The sequence below is a fragment of the Spea bombifrons genome, chromosome 8, assembly GCF_027358695.1.
Source record: "Spea bombifrons isolate aSpeBom1 chromosome 8, aSpeBom1.2.pri, whole genome shotgun sequence".
NCBI classification, from domain to species: domain Eukaryota; kingdom Metazoa; phylum Chordata; class Amphibia; order Anura; family Pelobatidae; genus Spea; species Spea bombifrons.
Window position 1 is genome coordinate 33,415,969 of NC_071094.1, and position 22,974 is coordinate 33,438,942.

General features: G+C 43.4%; 1 protein-coding gene across 2 annotated transcripts; it reads right to left on the reverse strand.

Moving 5' to 3' along the window:
- Positions 1-305: 305 nt before the first annotated feature.
- Positions 306-20,567, reverse strand: LOC128503644 (integrator complex subunit 6-like). Of its 2 annotated transcripts, XR_008355274.1 has the most exons (19): positions 20,251-20,567; positions 19,993-20,070; positions 8,257-8,406; positions 7,666-7,755; positions 7,367-7,550; positions 7,026-7,154; positions 6,462-6,625; positions 6,135-6,287; positions 5,880-6,012; positions 5,575-5,669; positions 5,123-5,233; positions 4,806-5,021; positions 4,597-4,720; positions 3,907-4,049; positions 3,168-3,405; positions 2,388-2,768; positions 1,350-1,443; positions 868-1,199; positions 306-566 (listed from the first exon to the last, which is right to left on the reverse strand). XR_008355274.1 is itself a non-coding variant. In XM_053473802.1 (18 exons), the coding sequence occupies exons 1-18, from the start codon at positions 20,359-20,361 to the stop codon at positions 1,100-1,102; spliced, it is 2,694 nt and encodes an 897-aa protein (XP_053329777.1). In that variant the 5' UTR covers positions 20,362-20,567; the 3' UTR covers positions 306-1,099. The 2 variants fall into 2 exon arrangements, 1 of the variants encoding a protein (XP_053329777.1); XM_053473802.1 differs by having other exon boundaries at positions 306-1,199.
- Between the last annotated feature and the right edge of the window lie 2,407 nt (positions 20,568-22,974).

Below are 22,974 nucleotides of genomic sequence, written 5' to 3' on the forward strand. Positions count from 1 at the left end.
CCACAATCCAATATTTGACACCCATTGATAGCTTGAAGCTGTCCATCAGTGGCAGGAAAGCGCTCCCATTGTCATCAATGACTTTACACACACGCAGTATTCACAAGATGTTATTTGTATGGTTGTATGGTTTATCTTTATAGTTGGCCAAGCAGAAATCTATGTAACTGGGATGCGGTAATAAATCCTCTTTGTGAAAAAGATAAATGGCCAGATTATGGATTTCTCATTGTTTCTTTACCAAGACCGTTCACAGATTAAAAAATAATTAAAAAAAGTTTTATTATATATAGGTATAATATATACAAGTTCCAAAACCTTTTCATACAAGTTAAAATATCACAAATTACTGAGCTAACAATACAGTCCAAAATAGTCTTTGTATGAACATTAAAATTGACACCTTTAGGGGAAAAAAACACAAATACATTAATAAAAAAAACGAGTTTCCTTTTCTAGTGCTTCCAAAGCACAGCGAGTGCAAGGCCACCTGATGAGTCTCCGTCCTGCTCGCAGGATGAAAGAAGTCAGGGACCTTGGGAGTCTCAGGTGCACTTTCTTAAAGTCTGTAGACAAAACAGAAGAGAGTCTGAGGTAGATTGCTTAGCGACTTTTGCTTTGGTACAGTCACAGGGCTGTCTTTAGCTTTCCTCAACAGAGAACGGCAGGACTCTTTTAGTGTCTGATACAGCCTACTCTGAGAATGACAAGACCGGGTCTTGGGAAAGCTACCTCGTCTACTCGCAGACGCACCAGGTATAGGTCACCAACTAGACCCACCAGATGACTGTTCTGCCTTTCACTCCCTCAAGTGCTCTCTACAGCATAGTGTATCTATCTATACTGAGAAATGAGTAAGCTCATCACCTGTAGGAGGGCCACCAAGAGTTGGTTTCTCCAGGCTTTTCACCGGAGCGGCACCCTCCACACAGAAACAGCCTCACAGTAAGTGTTGGAGCTCAGAGCTCTACATCTCTCCGCTGCTTGTCCTGTCTCTGACCAGAAAGTGTCCCGAGACACGGTGCAAGGTGTTGAAGGAGGTCACCATGTCCTCTTTCTTCTGCGACTCATCGCTGGTCCTCTTTTTCCAGGCATACTGTTACCTGCTGTTTACGTGATTCACACTGTTCGGCAGACCGCTGGGACCCAGTTCGGAGAGGATTCTTTCCAGGTGCTGTATTAAGACTCGTTTTTTAAACCTGGGGAGGGACACGCAGGAAAGCACACGGTTAATCATGAGGTTTTTGTCGAGCCTTTTTTTAAACGTTGACAAGCAAAGACCGTTTTCCTGTTGGCGGAGCTCCGACGACACCAGCCAAAACCAGCCTAATACACAATCTCTCACTGACCTTGCTGCTTCTTTCATAGTAAATTCAATAAAGCTTTTTTGGACATCAAATGGTCCTTGTACTTCTTCAAGCAGGGAGAAGATTTTGTGATAATCTGAAAAATAAAATACAGAAAAAAAAATAATTTGACCATGTCCCTCACTTTTTCCCCCATTCATAAGTGAAATCATCACTTAAACATACACGCATTTAAAGACACTTACACCTTTTTATCATCAGGTACATAGCTTCCTTAGAACTACAAGCAAAATATCCACCATAAAAAATTATGCAATAGATATAAGTGCTTTTAAATAGGATTCCAGTTCTGACAGAGGGAGAGAAATGATCATATATCTGATTACTAATAATTTAAAGGGTAAAAAAAAGAGCAGACAAAGAAAGATGCTACTGACTGCAACAAACATCAGCATTACACCGCATAGGACTTCTATCAATAATCAAGTTATTAAGTTATGTAGTAAATTGCGTAGTTTAAAGCAAATACAAACAAAAATTTTATACAATCAGGATTTCCACACCTGCCTGTTTTTACTGCAGGAGATCGCGGCTTCACCCAAACCGCTTACAGGACCATCACACCACCACTCACACTACACCTTTTACATCTGTCTACGCCAGGGGTTATTGGCACCCAGGTGCAGGATTAGTTTGGAACCCGCATGGTGATATAATATGAAGCCCACACTGACAATGTTACCCCTCACCTCCACATATACATATATATATATAGTGGTGACATGGGGCTTACCCTTCTGGTCCGAGGCAAGTAAAACCAAGTGGCCTAATGCCCCTCTCCCACCTTGTAGCCATATAATATTGCGTAAAGCTGTAATAACAGCACAGCACGGCGTTATATACTTTAAAGAGGTAGAGATAGCCCGTTGCTTTTCAGAGATCACCGAAGTCAGTTATTTACGCCACTTGCATGTAAGCCTATTTAGTTGCCAACTATAAGAAAGGGAAGGGTGTGCTTCAAAAGTTAGCAGTTTGTTAAACTATTAATACAAACCATTTTTTTTTTTTTTACACACTTACTTCTTCCTGGTTTGCGAACTTCTTTCATGACCCGGACTTTAATGTCTGCATTTGTCCCGAGAATCATACTCTCTTTTAAAGAGAGCGGCAGAGACATCGTAGAATCCCTTTCCTGCGTCCCTACAGAATCCCCAAGTGGCATATAGTTTTCCAAAGGCTCTTTAACAAGCACGTTATTGACAGTTTCGTGGTCTAAGTTATCCTGGTGTATGCAGCTCGGTTCATCGGATAGAGAATCAAAGTCATTGGGCAGCATGTCTTCATCAACCAGAGCCGCAGGAGCTACGAGCGGGGACAAGCCATCCATCGCTTTCTCCATGGGCTGACCGTTATTATCCGTCCGCTCTCCGTTACCTTCTGGAATTAGGGTGTTATTGGCATCTACAAAGGGTAAGTAAATCACACAAATTATGATTTATTTATTAACCACAATACCTTATATCATACTAGATCACTGTAACCATTCAATTTATTGGACACTCCTTATCATCTGGCTACATTACTGCAATTCACTGTGGTGTATAGAACATATATTACTCTGTAGTAGTATTAAAAACACAGGGGTTCTGATGATATGTCTTCATTTGGCCCCACATAATGCATACTTATTGTTATAGCCTAGAAATGATCTCAAACAAGGCTACCGTGTGTGGTTCATGTTTAGTCCGCATTGACTAGTACCAAGGGCTGATCACTTGTGAAGTTCACAAACATTCTCAGCATCAAAAGATTTTAGTTGAATTATTTTTACTGTCCCCGGAAGAGACTGTTGTGCCTTACCTTTAAATATGGGAATAGGCTTAATCAAGTTGTATGAAGATGGGCTTCCTAGAGCGGCAGGAGGTCCCTTTCCTCCAACATGATTTGTTATTATAGGCGGTGTCTGCGGCCTTCTGAGTAACAAAGGAGACATGCTGCGTCTTCTCTTTAAGGAAGCTGGAGTGTTTCCTTCTCCGGGGCGCTTTATTTTATTCTGGGGACCCGCTACAAACTCATCCGCTTCATCGATCATCATACCCTAGAGTGCAAACATAAATCATGATTATACAGTGTTACTCGTTAATATGAGTTTTGGGGACATATGTTTAGCTGTAATAATGCCATTTAAATAAATCTGTATATAAAACTACCATACATAACCCTTCCCAAACAATAGCAAAGTGTCACTCACAGACTGAAAAGCAAATTGGAAGAGACTGCAGCAACATCATAGCCATAAAGGTTAGCTGTCAAGATAGGCGATCAACACTAAATACAACAGTAAGATACAGTCGGGCAAATTCACCATGCCTGCCCAGACAAATACCTTGGGGCAAAATCTCATTGATCTCTAGGTTTCGGCTCAAAGAAGATACGTCAGAGACCCAGCTTCATTCTGCTATAATCGCACAAGCCACCACCGCATCGCTCAATGTTCAGCTGTTACGTTTGCTCTAGTTTGCACCTGTTGTACAGCGCTACGGAATTTGATGGCGCTATATAAAACAATAAATAATAATACACGGGATTCAGCACTTACCTTCTTATCCTGCTTAAAAGGATTTCCAAAAGTGTGAAGCCTCTTTGGCTGATCGGGATCTATTTCTCGAAGAGGAGACGGCATGTGCTTCAAATACTCTTGGTAATTACCCATCTGAGCAACGGGAACGCTATGGAGACTGTCTGCAAAAACATTAAATGAAGAACCGATGGCATGAAACGTAGTTAACTGGCACTAAAATGTATACACCATACATGTTCTACAAATGACCGACACAAATATGTATACAGATGTGTGCACTCATAGTATATGCACAAACCACAATATTGCTATTTTCCAACATGTTTCAGAATTTAAGACATACGACTAATTATTACATTTTAGAGACACGTATGCCTGGCTCATTTTTCATACGCATGTATTATTCTTGCTAAGTAGTGTCTCCCGCTACAGCTGTATAAACATTTTTCATGCACATTTACCAATATATAATATATATATATATACATACATACATACATACGCACACACACACACCAGTGACGTATCCCAGCCTAGGTTGGCTATGCCCAGACTTAAGACCGCGGGTCCAGGGCAGTCACCCTGGTACAAAACCTGGGGTACCTCTCTGTAGCCCCAAAGGCAAGTATACTATTAGTACATAAACACACACACGCACACCTTATACAACAAAAGCAACATCCAATAGTTGTAAAATAAGCAACGTACCTTCGTCCTGCCCAACGATAAGCTTGTGACGTTTTAGTAAATTGGTCCTCATCCTAGTCAACTGATCGAGCAGATTCTGGCGTGGAATGTCATAAGCATTTCGGTAAGCCTGAGGCTTTAGATCCTAGGAACGGAGAAAGAACTGTTAAAAGCGATAACAGGTCGGCAGAAAACAAGCAGCACTGAGGGATAACGGAGAGAGCGCGTACCTTATTTAAAAGGCCCACTTGAAAGCCAGCAAATTCTTTCACGTTCACTTCTAGCGGCCGCAGGGGTGCTTCACCGCTGATTCCCTGCAGCAGCTGCTTAAAGTCTCTGATGTGAACCAGAGACAGTTTAGTGGAGTTATTTTTCACCTTTATCCCCGTTTCCTGCGGGGTCTTCTTCCCAACGGAGGCAAGCAGTCTTTCAGATTCGAGTTTAGTCTGGAACAGATTACACAGCTTAAAAAGTCAGACGTCTGCCTGAGCCGAAGCGTATTATTATTATTACTTCTCTTGCATAAAATATGAATTTTCAGACATACCTGCTGGCTGAGCTTTTTCAGATATGAAATCACACTATAGCTAAGACCACAGTCCAGGTTTTCAGATATCAAATTTGGAGCGCCCATCATTCGAAGCGCTTTCTTTAGTGGCTACGGAAAATATTGAATGCAACATGGATTAACGTCATGATTCCACTTAAAACGCAAAACTATTCTTTTTTTTAAATTCATCAGTTTAATGCAGTTGTTTCAGTTACTATAGCGGTGACCTATCAGTGCCCGCTACGCTCTAAATTCACATATTTAGAAAGATATCAGAAGATATGCACATTATGGTTTTACAGAGAGGATTGTAACACTACTCTGTTCTAGGTTTTTATACTCATATTGAAATCCTTTTTAATAGCCCAGTCTAGTTATGCCCCACTATTATCTTTAATAATGCAGTTGATTTAATAATAAAAAGAATCATAATAAAAGACAAAAGTTACCAATAAAAAGTAAGGAGGCATCGTTTTCAAGTAATTTTCAAAGGACTGGCGCCATTTGAGAGTCGGCTTTAGCTTGTGTACCTTGAACAGGTCATCTGAAAGAGGCAAAGAGTCAAGAAACAGCAAGTCGGACAGCGGGATAGCAGTACAGGCATCTTTGTAGGCTTCAAAAACAGAATTATGGCATTTGAAGCAGAGCTGAGATTTCAACAAACTTTCCACTCTGCATTGGGGTGGACTAACTCTAGTGAGGTCCTTACGAAAGTTATCCTGTTGAAAGCTCTGTTCTAGAACATGTAACTCACCGAGTAACGGAAGCAGTACCGGGTAGTTGTATGGCATGACGAAAAGGTTTACGCAGGTGAGAGTGGTGCTTGCTTTCAAATACCCAAACGGCTGTCCGATTTCACTGTACTTTCCGCTGTTGCTCACAAACACCTGGAAAACAGAAAAAAATTACCAATTTTTACGTATTCTAAATATTGAATGCACAGAAAAATAATGTGAGTCTTGGAGGCCAACACCATATATTTAAATAACACGGGCATTGCATCACGTACCTGCCAGCAGGTGTGGGGAGACTTCCTCTCTAGAATGTACTGCGTTAATGGAGACGGCTCAAGCTCATATTTGTCGAACGGGAGTTTGTCGATGACCATAGGTTCGCAGTCCACACAAGAGAACCTCAGCACAGGGTGTGCTGTGCGAGGCGGCTGCGAGAGAGAAGCAAAAAAAAAAAAAAAACCAAAACCACGTTATTTCTGTGCAAATCAACGCCCTGGCAGAAGGATAGATGCCCCCATTATATGACATAGAACCCCCGTCAGGCTGAGCCCACTCTGAAAGTTAAGAGCTCAGACAATAACCTGGTGTGAACGGGTGCTTACCAGCGTAGGAGAGTTCTGATCAGGCCAAAAGGATTCGGGAATTGGCCAGTGTCCCACAGGAACGCCGGTTTTGGGATTGGGCCGCACATATATAAGTTTATGGCAGCTGTGCCATGCTTGTGGAGCAAACGAATTAATGGTTCTGACTGAATCTGTGACTCCATCTGTAAGGGTTAAAAAAAAATATATAGTTAGTGTATTTATTAGAACCTTTGTTCGTTGAGGGATTTTTTGTTTGAGAACATAACCTTTTACTAATCACAGCTAAATCAAGTGCTATGATTCTATAAAGCCAGCGGGCTCAGTAAGAATGGATCCTGAGAGCCGTCATGCCCACTATAATCCTCCTATGGATCCTTCAATACACAATATTTAATATCCCAGTCATCAGAGCTTCACAAGGGAAAGCCGAGAAGACAATATGGCCACAGTTCAATAATTCAAACAAAACAAACAGGAGAGACAGCATTCAGCCATACCGAGGCACAGCCATCTCTGCCCAGAAATTCTCTAAAGCAACTAAAAGAAAAATACAACGACAGGCAGAATATGGAACTTATTTACCTTCTCCACTGGGTGCAGGGTCAGGGCCTGTTTTCTCAAAATTTATCACGACCCCACTTTGAACCTTCTGCACCAGAGACTCTAAACACTGGTTCAACATCCGCTGAGTCCTTACGCAGTACGAACGGCCTACAGGAAAGCAACAGAACCAGGGGAAAACAATAAAAAACAAAAAACAAACAAACAGACAGACCATTCTGGGAAGAGAATATCTGATGCCGGCGGCTGTGGGTCAGATCCGTGTGGATATGTCTCAGCTGAATTAGGACTGTCATGTTTTTACATGATTACCTTCACTTAAACATTGCACTGAATTATGATTAAAGTGGTTTTCGCCATACCTCCCGTAACCTCACACATCTGCGTGACGGCGGACTCATCGGAGGGGACGCTCCCCAGTTGCTCAGGTTCCACGGATGAAGCTCCTGGGAGACGAAGCACGAGGGCAAACAGCCGCTGATCCCACCGGAACGGCTCTTTGGTGAGTTCACTTCCAGGCAAGGGAGAATTCAAAGGAAGATGAAGCTGGAAAGGAAACGCATTGGAGATTGAAAGACTGAGATTGGCTTATTCACTAAAAGTCACGCAACACTCACATTTACACTACACATCTCCAACATACACAACCCAAACAACTAACCTCTTCCTGGACTCCCGAGGAAACCGTGAGCTTGTTCCCGTCTGTGATGGTGATTAAAACGGAAGGCTCCAAAAAGAAAGGATTTCTTCCCTGTGAAATAGAAAATAAATGTAAACATTTAATCTTAAAACATTAATCACTTAACAAAAAAAAAATTGATTTCCGATGCAACCGACCCAAACATGGAAAAAACATTAAAAAACGCAAAACCAATTAAAGATTTTAATATATCCTTAAACATGTCAAAACAATATTTTTGCCATAATTACATTGCAGCAATCAAATATTTTAATCATAAGGGAGGATGAGACCTAGACCATATATCCGCACCTTACAAGTAATATCTAAATATAATCTTTATCGCATCCTTAAATGCCGTTTTTGGCGGTACAACCTACAGTGCAGCGACTTAGAATAAGACAAGGCAGAACCAAACCTCATTACCCCCCCCAAGAACTGCCCCGGAGCTCTGGTGATCGGCTGTGAGACCCCATATCATACATACACGCTTTATGGTCTTCACTACCTTGTAACAGATGTCTACACAACAGACATATGGAGAGGCTCTGATCCGCGGTCTGCGCTACATACCTGTCCGTAATTGTCGATTCCAGACACCAATCTATTCAAATTGAGTAAATCGAATGACGACCTCAGCGCCTGACCGAGTGTCGTAAGTCCGGTTGCCTGCAGATTCTTCAGTTCATTCATAAAGGTTGCATGGTTTTCTTTCCAGCCGGCCTTTTGGAAACAAAGAACGTTTTTTACTATGTATTCAGTTTAATATAAGTGCAGTCTAACAGGATTTAAGAACTTTAAAGGAGAAAAAATTCATTCTTACAGTTGTGCATATCATAACTCTGCAGAAAAACTTCTCTCGAGATAAGGCGTAGTGTCCTTATATGCTTCCCGACACAAAACATTAAGAGCAGATGTTCAGACAAGCGATGCAGAATTGTAATAGTTTTCTATTCCCCACCTTCTCGGCTTTTAAGTACTGAGAGTAATTAAGGCTGTTGGGTACCAGATGCATACATGTCTGGAAGCACTAAGTGTTATCTAAATGAAGCAAACCCAGAGCGGGGCAGTCCCGAGACCCGCAGCTGCCGGCATCATTTACTAGAGACCCCTAGCCGCCGGCGTCCCTTGCTAGAGACCCCTAGCCGCCGGCGTCCCTTCCTAGAGACCCCTAGCAGCCGGCGTCCCTTGCTGGAGAGCTGCAGCCGCCTGTATCACCAGCGCGCGGGGAGAGAGGCGGCAAATAATTACAGGCGATATATTAACCAGAAATACTGCTACTGAACACGAGTCTCTAATCTGCATTCCCACCGCCACTTAGAACTTCCAGCACTGGGCTAAATGCCCTGAAATCCAGCATGCAATCGAGTTTTCTTATTTGTATTTGTTGCGATTTTTAATTGGTACCTATTAAAAAAAAAACAAAAAAAAAAAAACAGCATGTTCTTACTTTGCCGAGAGTGCTATAGTTTCTCGATCAGCAGTGGATTTATGTGCTGTCTGAGCAGATAGCAGGTTAAGTGCGAGTGATAAGATTTTTAGTGCTGGAAGCGACCTGCACACTTTGAAAAATAAAACGAGCTTCCTAAAAGATCCACTAAAAACGCCTTAAAATATGTCATCTGTTTTTTCTGAAGACAAGGCATCGATCCCAACCATAACTATTACTCTAAAACTGTTATAAATATACACGTAAAGTCATCCAGGTCTTCATCTTCTAGACTTTTGTCAATAAGGCATATCTTCTGACTGGTAAAGGTTCAGATATCCCCGCCGGCCCGGTGTCCCGCTCCACCTTCCGTGTCACGCTGACGTCGGAGGCAAATGGGAAGCCAAGACTGGGAATCTGGCACATAGTATCAGTAAATGTCTACGTACACCTCGCTCCAGTTGTGTTGTCTCTTCAACTGTACCATTAGGCCACATCTGTGACCACAACTAAATAAATAACCGATATGGGCCGTGGTTTAGGAACTACAACAGAGCAAGGACAGGCCTCCCTTCCCACAGCAGCCATGTATAGCGCTCAAGAACTGACCTGGAACTTGGGATGCTCTACATGCATCTCTGACGCACCTCACTAACGAGTCTTATTAAGGCCAGCGAGTTAAACGAGCGAGTCCACTCACACGGGCCAACGGATCAGTGAATGGAGCCAAATTATAACCCTGTTGGCGAGGACTAATGACCTTTACCGATGTAAACCTGCACGTGTGACGAGTCATAACTAATATCTGATAAAATAATCAGGTTAGGGATTTCATCAACCTGCTAAACTTGTCTGATTTCTACTCCTACAAATACGGCACAGCCTAGTAATAATTCCACAACCCCCCCCCCCCCCCGGCGGGCAGCGACTGAGCAAACCGGCTTTCTGTGATTCATGGATCCCTCACGGTATTCCAAGGACAAGAAACGGGACCATAGATCCATACAGTCACCCCAACGGTCTATACGTCTGAGGCCTTCAAACCAGGTATTCTGGACGATTGTTCACAACCGCAACTACTGCGCACGTTACTTATTATAACATTCTAGTTAGAAAAATTCAACCTTTACGCTGCTCTATCAATGCTGAAAGTGAATATCAACAACTCAACGAAGGGATTTAAACATTATCTTAATCTCCCTTCAACTTTTTCAATGGAGAATAAACACATTTGCCAACGAGGCGTTTGGAACGGGCAGCAGCTGGATTCTTAGTGTTTCTCACGGCTTGGGCAAACAGACAACATCAAATCTATCATCCACCAAATAAACTGAATATAAGACGTAGCACTACAAGTAACACGGCTGCAACACGCATGGAGACACAGAATCCAAATACCAGTTCCGTGCAAGAGCAGCCTTTCTATAAGTAGAGTCCGGACGGATGGCGTCCTATCTTGGGACACACAGAAGCGTTACCTGCTGCCAACAAGTGAATTTTGAGGCAGACACTACTACTTTTAATCTGTAACCCCCCCAGGTTACTCACATCCTGACTGGAAATGGGTGGGAGGTTTGACGCCGAGAAGAACCGGCAGAGCTGGCTCCACCAGGCATTCAACCCAAACCAATATGTCAAGAGTAACCAACACAGCATGAAGCTTTTGGCTGCCTAAATACACTAAATGCAAACACCGCAAACTTCTAGGCTGTGAAACCATGCAACAGAAAGCGAAATGTAAATGAATGTCTTTGGATTTACATTTGGGCTTTCTAGGTCATCGCCGCATTCCCAACATCACCTCTAAATCACACTTTTTGATCAGATGTTCCCTTTACTGCCCCTAAATCATTTTAACAGACTTTCCTCCGCGATTCCAAAAAGACATCTCAATACGTCCATTTTTGGCTAAAGTACGGGCTTTCTCTTATATTTAGCAAAAGCCTTCTTCATTCATTGCAGACCCTGGACCGGGCAAAGTGAAGCCATTGCACAAACATGGGGCCCCATCACATTATTGTAGTCAGGGGTTTGCTTGGGTGTTGCGTGTGGGAGACCGGGGGCTTCGTGTGTATTAGATGTACAGACGTGTACCATGTTAGCCACAGAAAGAAAGAAAAAAGTGAATTGAGGAGAGACGATGCCTTTACTGGGTAATGGAATTGCATTAGATTGCCAGCTTTTGAGACTACCTAGGTTCCCCTTCAGGCATAAACTGTATAATCTAATGCCAAGAAGGGCATCATGTTTACCAAACCTGCAAGTTACAGTTTTAATAAATATGTGAAGCGATGTTGAATATCAACCAGGCTATTTATGTTTAGACCAAATATTTGACTGTTAAGAACAAGGTATACGGATTTTATCTCGCGTTAATTCGACGTGATAAACTTAGTGTGGCTATACATCATTTTCATTTCCGCTGGTGGAAGCATTAAGCTTCAAACCCAAATACTGATCATCAGTACCAATCTTTGCTTGCTGGCGCAATGAATTTAGCTTCTGGAGTCTTGCAGGGTAGTTAGGATTCACCAAGGCAGAGCCGATAGAATTTTGTGTAATCGGAAGATGAATCCTCAGAAGAGGGATTTAAAGGGCCAGTCGGATGCCTCCCTGATTGTTTTGAAAGATGGATAATTATCTGCATTGGTGAGACCATCCATTCTGACCAAATCTCCAAGTACATTTTGCAGAAATGCAGCCCCAATCTGGCAAGGAACCCCCGCCATGCTTCACTGTTGCCTGCAAACACTTACTCCTACCGCTCTCCAGCCCTTCGGCGAACAAACTGCTTTCTGCTAAAGCCAGATATTTCTAATTTTGACTCAGTTCTGAGCACCTGCTGCCATTTTTCTGCACCCACTTCATGTTTTTGTGAATAGTTGAGTTGTTTGGCATCGTTTCCACATCAGGTCTGGCTTTTTGGCCTCTTCTGACCGGACTTCTCTGGACGGTGTACCAGGATCCCACAGCTTTCAGCCAACGCTGAGCCGATGGCACTGCTGGACACCTTCCGATTGCGAAGGGAAGTAAGCATTACGCGTCTTATCTGCTGCACGGGGTTTAGCCAACCGCTGCGTCTCTGCGCATCTTCAAAAGAGCTCGGACAGAACAAGTTTAAACGCCAGTCAGCCTGGGAGAGACCTTGCCGACGCAGTATAACTACCCCGTGTCTTACTGCTCAGTCTTGAGATTAAACATCTTCAGTAACCTCACCTCACCTTGTTGGTGGGTTTGGCTGCTCCTGGCCCAGTTTTATTCCTCCTACACACCTGTTTCTGTTAATTACGTTTCAACCTACATATTACTTTGTATCGGTGGACCTAGAATTGAATCTGTTTTAAAGCAAAGGGCGATCACACCAAATATCGATTTGATGTAGATTTTTCTGCTGTTCACTCACTTGGTATTTTGATAAATAAGAAAAATAAACTATTAACGTTATTTTTCCACACCTGCCTAAAACTTTTGCACAGTGCCGCAGATTCTGAGGGAAACCATAAAACACCGGGGAAGAGAAACAGAATTTTCAGTAACAGACCTTGCCTAGTGCCACAGGACCAGCCGCAGATTATTTATTTTATCTATGTTAATGTGAATACACGTACATATACACACACATACATACATATATACACACACACCCTACAGATGACCTCATTATTTCTCATTACAGACAGGAAAATCAACGCAGGAGGATTTATTATCGTCTCACCTGGGTACAGGGTTATTATCATTTATTTATGTAACACGTGGCGTAGAGATTTTACAATACTCTTAAAGGTTGTGACAAAACCAGGACTGTCAGACTAAGACCAACCGATGTATCAGAGCGCGCCGCCCGCAAACTTATAACCCACAGCAGCAATGGCAAGCCTATGGCACGGCACGCCACAATGGGCACGCCAGGGCCACTGCTGTGCCACACAGCCAGGTTGCCAAATAGCCGGTAAATTCTCTTTAAATGCTCATACAGACGTTGGTTTCACTGCTCCGGGTTATGATGTCATACCCCGGCACTCAGCACCGAAGGCGCATGCGCACTGCGATGGAGCACTAAAACAGACCTTGCACTCCCACCACAGGGCTTAAGACGAGTTTGTGAAACAGGAGGGGTGTTTGGCTTCCACTGCCCTTTCCTTCCTTAAGATATGGGAAAAGAAGGGTTAAACTGATGCAGGTTATTCTTTAAATTGTTGCATCTAACTCCCAACACTATTATGGTCTGCAAGTTGGTTTCATGCCGAAAATTGGGCACTCATCCCCAGAAGCGCTCACCATCACCGGTCTAGAGGGATGAAGATGCTTAAAGGAGACGAGCCACCAGCACAGCGTTCGGCACAACTCCAGTTATTAAAACCACCAATAGCCGGTAGTTCGTTCTTCTCTGTCAGTGTAATGGTTTTAGATATTGTGTGAAATATCTGCTAAAACGAGCCCATCTTATCGATTCCCTGTCCTGGTGTTAGTTACGTTCTCCTAGTTCCTAGGCCAATGGCCATCAACAAACTAAATGGATTCATTAATATGGCTGGGGAATTTAAATCACCCCTCAGTCGGATATATCACACTTCCCAACATTCACATCTTCTTTCTCCCAGGACATGTATGAACACGTGACTTAACACACACACACCGGAACATGTGACTTTACACACACACACACCGGAACACGTGACTTTACACATACACACACACCGGAACACGTGACTTTACATGCTCGTCTGCACACAGAACCTGCAGCATCACCAGCGCTGTGCATTTAAGGAATACTCCCATTCTTTATTCCAGCTTAGGATCACCTTTGTAAAAAGATTATTTAAGGGCCCTATCAAACCTAAAAGAAAACGCATGCCTGGTCACCCGTTTAGCACGTGTCCTCTAGCTATAACACGTCTCCGTGCCATCAGTGTGCATGCGGTTGAGATCCTGAAGGCGCTTCATCAAAGCAAATTAATATAAGGTATTTTCCATTTAGACCATTGTGACATAAATACATTCTGATTCACAATATCTACTGAGCAGTCGTCGTACTTTCAGATTGTAGTCTGTCTGTTAAGGAAGAATCCCCATTTATGGTTGTAGAGCACGTTGGGAAGGAAAAATTCCCAAGCAAGCTGCTTTCAAAAATGTCATCCTTCAAAAACGGGCAAAACCGCTGGAAGCACAGTACGGCCGGAGGCACGGCCAGCGGATCACCGCGGTGTAAATTATAGGACTCTTGTTCACGCGTTAAGAGAAATGTCAAACATAATCAAGGTCACAAAAGAAAAGGTGTACGATTTCCAAACACAATAAAGCAGTCAGCGAGTTTGTTATATTACAGAAGTCAAATGACTGCATTAATATTGCAGACATGCGACGGGACGGGACGAGAAGGTCATTACTGCCGTGAAACCAATGTGTCTTTAGCAGCGAAGGGAGCAAGGCTGATATTTCAAGCCCATGAACAGGCTAGCAAACATTTGGTTTCGCCGACTGGATATTAATTGTCTGAGCAAGAACAGTCATTAACATTCCTTCTGATAAATGCCACGAGAGGTAGAGAAGTTTAGGGAGCTTCGGAAAATGGCACGGAGCTTCCTAATGTAAAATTAACATGAAATCTAATTACCGGCGAACGAGAATGCCACGTTAGCCGGCATATACAGTGACATTTCAATAAGACGCTGCTCGTCATTCTTCTTGTGCTTAGATTTAACACTTGATTGTCCCTGGGATTTAAACATAGCTAGTTTGCTATCTGTAATCGGTTAGTTAGGTCTGAGCCAGCGTGTAGTCACCTACATCAGATCACACACGCGGCGTCCTTCATCGTGCGTACAGGTGGTCACCATCACCCCTCGGGTTAACATTTAACAAAACCTTTATTCAAGACCCATAAAAATAAACTGCACGCTAACCTGCCAGTAAAGCTATTCACGTAGCCTGGAAATCCACTGTTATCTTTTCATTTAATGTAACCTTGGCAGATCTCGGAGCTAATGGCAATGTTTAAGGACAAAAAAAAAAAAATAAATAAAAACCCCTAGGATAAAGGCAGCAAATTAGCAGAATTTTTAAAAGAAAAATAAATGATATGAAAGCCCTGGTGTGCTGTAAACTGAGCATTAATACAGATTATCTTTATAATAAAAAAAAAATATATAAAAAAATAAAAAACTAATTAAAATAAAGCTGCGGCAAAATTAAGACACTGTTTTAGTGTCCTAAAAAATAATATATTATCTTATAGGTATGATGCTACAGTGTATTAAGCTGCTGGACCCCCATTTGCTTTCTATCATCTATTGGCATATCGGGGATGGATCACGCGAAGCTATGGGGCTATGCTTTGTTTGCAGAATTGAAAAAAGGGAAGACTGGCGGTTTATAAGCTTTTAGTATCACTGTATTTCCTGAAATGGTCCACCGTTCGTTATCCTCTAAGAATCCGTGTAATTGTTTTGGAGATACTGGTTTTAGAAGTAAAGGACTGCTTCAGACGCTACAGACGACAGTAAAAGCATATCGGTTCCCCCGTCTCCATAGGCTAGAGGTAGATGGACTAATATCTAAGATATCTGGCATATAATGGACTGCATGGTGTTTTTTGGGAATATTGACTACCGGTGACTTCTGCCATCTACTGTTAGACACCAGTACTGCAGGTCACCAAGCAAGACACACAACCCTCCAGCACACCGAACTATGGCGTCAGCGTACCGGGAAGGAATAAACAGAACTAAGATTGCCAAATCATACTTGCATCAACAAAGAATATATGTATTCTTTTAAAAGGAAGAGTTTATAAAGAATTTCTACAAGCGATGTTTACTACCACAATCTAACGCATGTCAGTGTACCTTTTCCGTTTTTCCTGTAAAACCACGTCACTTGGCTTTTATTTCCGATTGCCTTATGCCCGTTTCTTTGTGCTTAAGTTTACTGTATTTTTAGGCCACTCACACACTTTGCCCTAAATACTTTCTTACACCTAAGCCTCTGACCTCTTGTAGTGTTTCTCTTCCTTTAGGATGCACTTAACATCCTAACTGACCTTCATATAGCCTTATCATCTACATGGTGCTTGAAAAGGCATGTAGACAAAAGGAGGAAACTAAACCAGTACACGCAAACATATAATGTAATTATTACCGTGTAAACAGACGATGAAAAGGAGTTTTCATATTACTACTACTATATTTTAATCCAGTTCCTTTTCGATTTAACAAAACATAGAAGCATAGAATTTGACAGCAGAAAAGAACCATTAGGGCCGTCTAGTTTGCCCATTTTTCCTGATGTAAAGACTGATGTTAACCAGCCCTTGGTCTTGCCTTAGATTCAGGATGGTTTTACGCCTATCCCATGCAAGTTTAACCCCTTTGCGGGCTTCATGCCGACCGATTGTGTGTAACGGCGCTTAGCACATGTGCCAGGATGCCGTTGTATAAAGGATGGCCCGATCTGGCATTCCCTTCCGATAGGAGTCATTGCTGACACCCACCGAAGGGTCACTGGAGGACAGGCAAGACTCAGCAGGGTCTGTCTACCCCCGGCAGGGATCTTTGAATGCCCCCCCCCCTCCCCTGCTGGCTGCAATCAGCAATGTAAGTCTATGAAGCACTGCTCGCTGATCATAGCGCCATCAGCGCAGGGGAGATTGGAGGGAAGAGATTCAGAAACAACGTTTTAACCTACGTTCACAAAGGGAAAAGTTAAAAAAAAAAGATGAAAATATTAAAATATAAGGAAATATAAATGGAAAATAAACAAAGTGATCTTAGTGATGTCATTGTGACATCGCTGACACATCATAAGGTGCACAAGCATCTCTTGATATATATGATTTGTGTGGGTGCACTAAGTGAGAAGAGAGACGCTACAGTTGAAGAAAGACATAGCAAAACCACAAAAACGGCTCCGGTCTTTTAGCGCAACCCGGTCCTGAAAGGTGTTAAGCATCTCTTAACACCTTTCAGGACCGGGTTGCGCTAAAAGACCGGAGCCGTTTTTGTGGTTTTGCTATGTCTTTCTTCAACTGTAGCTTCTCTCTTCTCACTTAGTGCACCCACACAAATCATATATATCAAGTAGGGCTTTCTATTGAAATAATTATATATATAAGCCATCATTTAGTATGAAAAATATCTAAAAATGTGGGGGAAATTGGGGGGGGGGATATTTTTACAGTTTCACCTGCTAGTGCAAGCGGGGGGGGGGGAAACCTCCAAAAGTGTATTTGGGTATTTGTCCTGGTTTTGGAAACACCTCATACGCCTGGTGTTTTCATTTATTTTGGCACTTACAGGGTTAAATATCAATGATGCGCATCACTGTTTCTAAACAAGATTTTTTTTTTTTAAATGTGGTTTCCTGGGAGTTGCACCCCAATAGCGGCCAGAAAAAGAAAAAACGCTCAACAAAAGTATGTCTTTTTTGGAAAATGACATCCCAAAGTGTTTTACTTGGGGCATTTTAACACTTTTTAACCATTTTAGTGCCAGTCTGTTCTAAACATTGCAGTACAATTTTTATTTTTTTCATTTTTAACAAACCCATTCAATTGTTTTGTATTTAGAATCCCCCCCCCCCCCCCCGAGTACAGAAATACCCCATAGGGCATGTCTTTTTGACACTGCGGGTTCAAAGTTGGAACATGCGCATTTCAGTTTTCAAACATGGAACTTTGACAGATCAGTTTGTTGGGTCCAGGTCTCATCTGAGACATGTAGACGTCCCATATTTTATTTTAACCCCCTAAAACTATATATTTCCTAAAACTAGACGGCTCAGGGAGTCTTAGTTAGGGGCATATAGCAACTGATTCCACACCGGCACCTTCCAAATTTAGTCTAACAAAAAAAGAAAACATTTTTCACATCCACTTTACGGTTTCACCATGTTTATAGACATGGGGAAATAACAAAATAGGTCTTGATTTGGGTTCAGTAACACCCCCCCCCCCGAGTACAGCGATACTCCACATTCATAGATAAGTCATGTTTCTCAGACATTGTGGAGTCAAAACTGGAACTTGCCCATTTCAATTTTTAAACTTTTTTTTTTTTAGCAGATTACTTGTAAGTGACGAGTTTAGGCCGCTGACATCGATTAGGGAGACCGATCAATAATCAGTGACTTAAAATGTCACTGACAAGTGATCAGTTAATTATGTATTTTTTTTTTAATTAATAATTTGTGTTTTTTCATAATTACCCTAGATGACCCCTCTCTCTTTGTAGGGCAGGGTCATCCAGGGGTTGCCATAATCAGATCACTCCCATTGGCCAGGAGTGATCTGATCATCATCAGCCCACTTTGATTGGTTCTGCAGCAGTTATTAAACTCACAGAATTTGACCTGGAAGCACCCTGGACTTTCAGGTCAGTGCTGTTTTTTTTTTTTTTATTATTATTTTTTTTTTTTCTCTTTCCATGCTGATGCTCCATTGACGCACAGCATTGACTGATATTTAGTCATACACGCGGCATTGAAGGGGTTAATTGAGCAAGGGAGGGGGTGGGGGCTGGTCTCCACACTCATGTGGAGACTGAAGAATCCTGTCTCCCTGTCCCTGAAGCTGCCTCTGGCAGCTGGGACACAATCTGCCGTAGACCGGAGATTGCAGGGAGGAGTCTCTTTGCAAAGGGCTTGTGGGGGCTCGTTTTTGCTGTTGCTGGTCAGACCACAGCAGCAGAGCCCCGTACAAAACTGGTATTAACCCCTAAAAATGCCACAATCGCGGCATTGAAGGGGTTAACGCTGCACTGACGCTCTCATGGAGCGATCAGGCAGCAGGGGAATGTTGTGTCAGGTCCCCACACTTGCCTGAAGCTGCCTGTTCGCTCCATGAGAGCGTCAGTGCAGTGTTAACCCCTTCAATGCCGCGATCGCAGCATTTTATGAAAAACGGATTTTGAGACGACAAAATCACTCCGTGGGAGTGATTGAAGGCTCGGGGGCGGGCTCTGGGTGGCTGTGCCGTCTGCTCAGATACCCGGGCAGACAGCAGCAACACCACCCCTGTGATCACCACGATTGTGGCAACGTGGGGGCATTTATTTGAGATGACGTACAGTCCCAGTCTGAGGGTGACATGTGACCAGGAAGTACCAGGTACGTCGCGGTCTCGAAGGGGTTAAATGGCTCTCAATCTATATTGCACCGATAACAGTGCAGAAAGAAAACAAAAAGCCCTTACATCCTATTGCCCTAACAATACATTTACAAAGCACTCCGACACTCCCCCCGAACCACTTAAACCCTACCCTATAGGATACTTTCTGTTTCTGTTTCCAAATGAAAGCCTTATTTTTCCTTACATTACATCCCTGCCCTGACCCTGCAGTGTTAGATTATGACATCTTTGGGGAAACAAGCCTAAAATTGGCCAGGCCGGAGAACGTTAATTTTGCCTCTCAAACGCCCCTCCCTCGGCCAGGGGAAGCAGTAGACACAGAGCATGGAAGGCCAGTAATTCCAGCACTAGCCAAAGTCCCCTTATTTATTATGCTGCCAACCCAAACACCCTCCCGAACAGGAAGAGGCAGCCCGAAGCCCTCAAGCAGCCAATCAGATGAGATCACACGTGCAGTCGCCAACCCCTCCCACCAGCGCTCTACCCTCCGCCTCAGCCCCATACAAAAGCAAGATGTCCGCCATCTTCACAAGCCACGACCCGGCTACTCCCGCCAAAATCTCCCCACATACCCCGCCCATCTGGCTCCCGGGGGCCCCGCCCCACCGTTGCCCTCCTTGCTGTTGGGGAAGCCCCGGAAGGGGTGCTAGTGGTGCAAAAATGTGGTGCAACGCGGCCTGAAAAGATCCTTCCTCTTGAAGGCAAACCGCCATGGAGTCGGGGGTGGTGGAGGGGAGCACGACCGAAATGCGTTTACCTTGATGCAGTATGGTGGCTCGTCATATGTAACCAGCATGTACCTGTCGCCCCTACTAGCCGGATCCCGGGCACGCAGCTGCGGGGACACAAACACAAGGAGGGAAGAGACATTCAATAACATTCCCAACAAACCGAATTAAAGCGCCCCCCAACCAGGAAACCTGCTCGCCCAATCCCGTATTATAGCTACTCCGTTGTTGTCTATAAGGTGTCGGGGGTGCAGATTTGTGATAAATAAAAAAACCATTCCTGTTACCTTCATAAATATCTCAACCGCGCCTTTGGCAATATCCAAATACGTCGTACCCAAATAAGTCCGCTGGTTCATAGAGGCGGACGTGTCTATCAGGAAAAGTAAAATAGGCATTTTTAGCGCATACTAGGAACCACCAGCCTGTGCTGCCCCTGCTCTCTAATGCTGCAGTTTTATTGCCCCTGGGGGTGGCTTTTACATCTGGTGGTGTAGCAGTAGTTGGAAGGGGGTCGCCACCCTCTGTATAGAGGAGAGAGGTGAAATGTGGGTTCTTGGCCCCTGGACGGGCCACCCCGTGCACCGCTCACTTGAGCTCTGAGTCTCTTTACCGTGTTCACTGATAGATAACTTCTCTTCCTAACCTCACCAGCACACCATGTGACCAGCCGGTTCCCCATTGGCTGACAACCCCCAACCCAGACATGCATATTCATGAGGCTATCTTTTTTTTGACTGGCCAGCAATAACCATGTGATCCCTCACCTCCCTATTGGCCGTGACATTTTTCTTTTTTCTCCACATATTTGCATATTTATGAGATGACTGGCATTCTGGGAAATGTAGTTTCTTATCGATGCTCATGTTTTTACTGCACTTTGCAATTCTGATAAATAGAGATTTGTTAACCTTTTGTTTGCCTTCCCACAGATCAGGTGTTAATGGTTTCACGAATAAGGCTTTGGTGGTGGACGTGTGGCCCACCAGCTAGCCCTCATTTGATGACCCAAATTATATTTACCAAAGATAAAGAAGATATATGTTGCTAGTGCAGTTTTGGGCCTTGGACGACAAAGTAAAAAATTAATTCTCTTTCGCAAAGACATATAGTATACACACAAACACAACAATGTATCACAACGTGCTTATAAGGATATTCCTCTACATATGATCATAACTGAACTTTTTCAACAAGCCGACGCCGAGACTCTTATTAACCCTTTGTTAGTCCATCACGAAGATGTAGTGACTCCCCTTATGTGTATGGCCGTATGGCTCTAATACCGGTCCTCATGGAAACCTTGACTTGTCATTAGTTAAACATACAACCATAACACGCTATAAGCAAAAGTACCAGTTGGGCGTTTTTTGTTTGTAGAATAAGAAGGAGTCTGCTCCATAGTGTGTGATGCTGAGAATCTGCCCCTTCATCCTGAGATTGGGGCAAAAACCCTGAGACTTCCCAAGAATACATATGATTCACACAATCATGCGGATATCTCAGCACGAATCTACCCACATTTTACTAACAAGCCATTGATTTATTAAATGTCATCGTAGGGTGAACACATCAGCCATGTTTTCCAGGACACACATCATTTTCACATATTGCTGACGAGGCCAGGTAAAGTGATGCCCTGCAGTATGTATGATGTATAAACTGAGCAGCTGCTTCCCTCCCAGCTTCTACGTCCCATTTGCATGTAACAGCCAGAGCCGATTCAAGGCTCTGGTGGGCCCTGGGCAAACATAAAAAATATAATGGTGGGCCCTGGGCAAACATAAAAAATATAATAGTGGGCCCCCCTCCCGTCCTTCTGCCTTCCCGCCAATCAAATGCAAAAACTGGGGTGTACAGGGGCTTGTAGTGGGGGGCAGACAGGGGCTTGTAGTGGTGGGCCCACTAGCCTCTATTCCCCCCACTACGGCCACTGCCCCCCAACTGTGGGGGGACAGGTGCTGTAGTGGGGGGGATAGGTAGTGTAGTGGAGGGGCTATGTGCTGTATGGGGGGGATAAAGCATATAGTGGGTAAAAGGGGCTGAGGGAAAATTAGTTGATTATAAAATTCAGATCAAAATGTATTAAAAAAAAAGTTATTCCCCCTCCCTGTGGCTTACCTTGGGCAGCAGGGAGGGGGATCCTTAGGCAATGGAGGTCCAATGTGCTCTTGGCTGGGTTCTTATTTTGCACGTTTCAGCTCTAATGTTTAGAGCATTGCTGTGGTAACCCGCTCCACGCACCAAAAATACGTATAGATCAAATAAACAACACATAAAACAGCACTTGCATGTATAGATCGACTGAATAAGAGATACAAACCTACATAACTACATACATAAATAATGTATGGAAACCTAGCATAGCAGGGATAGATCAACACATTAACACACAAACCCAGCTTTGCATGTATAGATCAATTGAAAAATCACACGTGAACTCAGCACTGAAGACATAGAATCAGACCAGCGGGGAAGGAAGGGATAGGCATAAATCGGGACAGTTGGGGGGGCATGGCATAGGCATAAAGCTATCTTGAATCTAAGACAAGATCGAGGACTATTTAAAGTCTGAATCGCTACATCAGGGAAAAATAGGCAAACTGGACGGGGCCAAATATTTTTTTTATCTGCCTTCAAATTCTATGTTAGAAACATACCATGTGCCTGTGTACTGACTCTTTCTCGGTCCCGGTGTATTGAACGCTTAAATAACATTGATAACAGATTAAGTGATATATTGTTGTGGCAGAATATACTATAGGTATTTATGAACATTAAATGAAAGAGAGTAAAGCTATATGAGGCAGAGGCCTGAAAAACATTACTCCTGACATCATAAAAGTGCGCCATGTGGCCGTTTGTATCCAGCTGCTGGCCTTAAAGTGTCAGGGCCGCTTTTAATCCCAGTCTGGCCCCGTTGCTGACTGTAAAGTGCTGCCCTGTAGTATGTGGAACGTATAAACTCATGTATGGGAATGAGTTACGCAGTTATACACCCTACATACTGC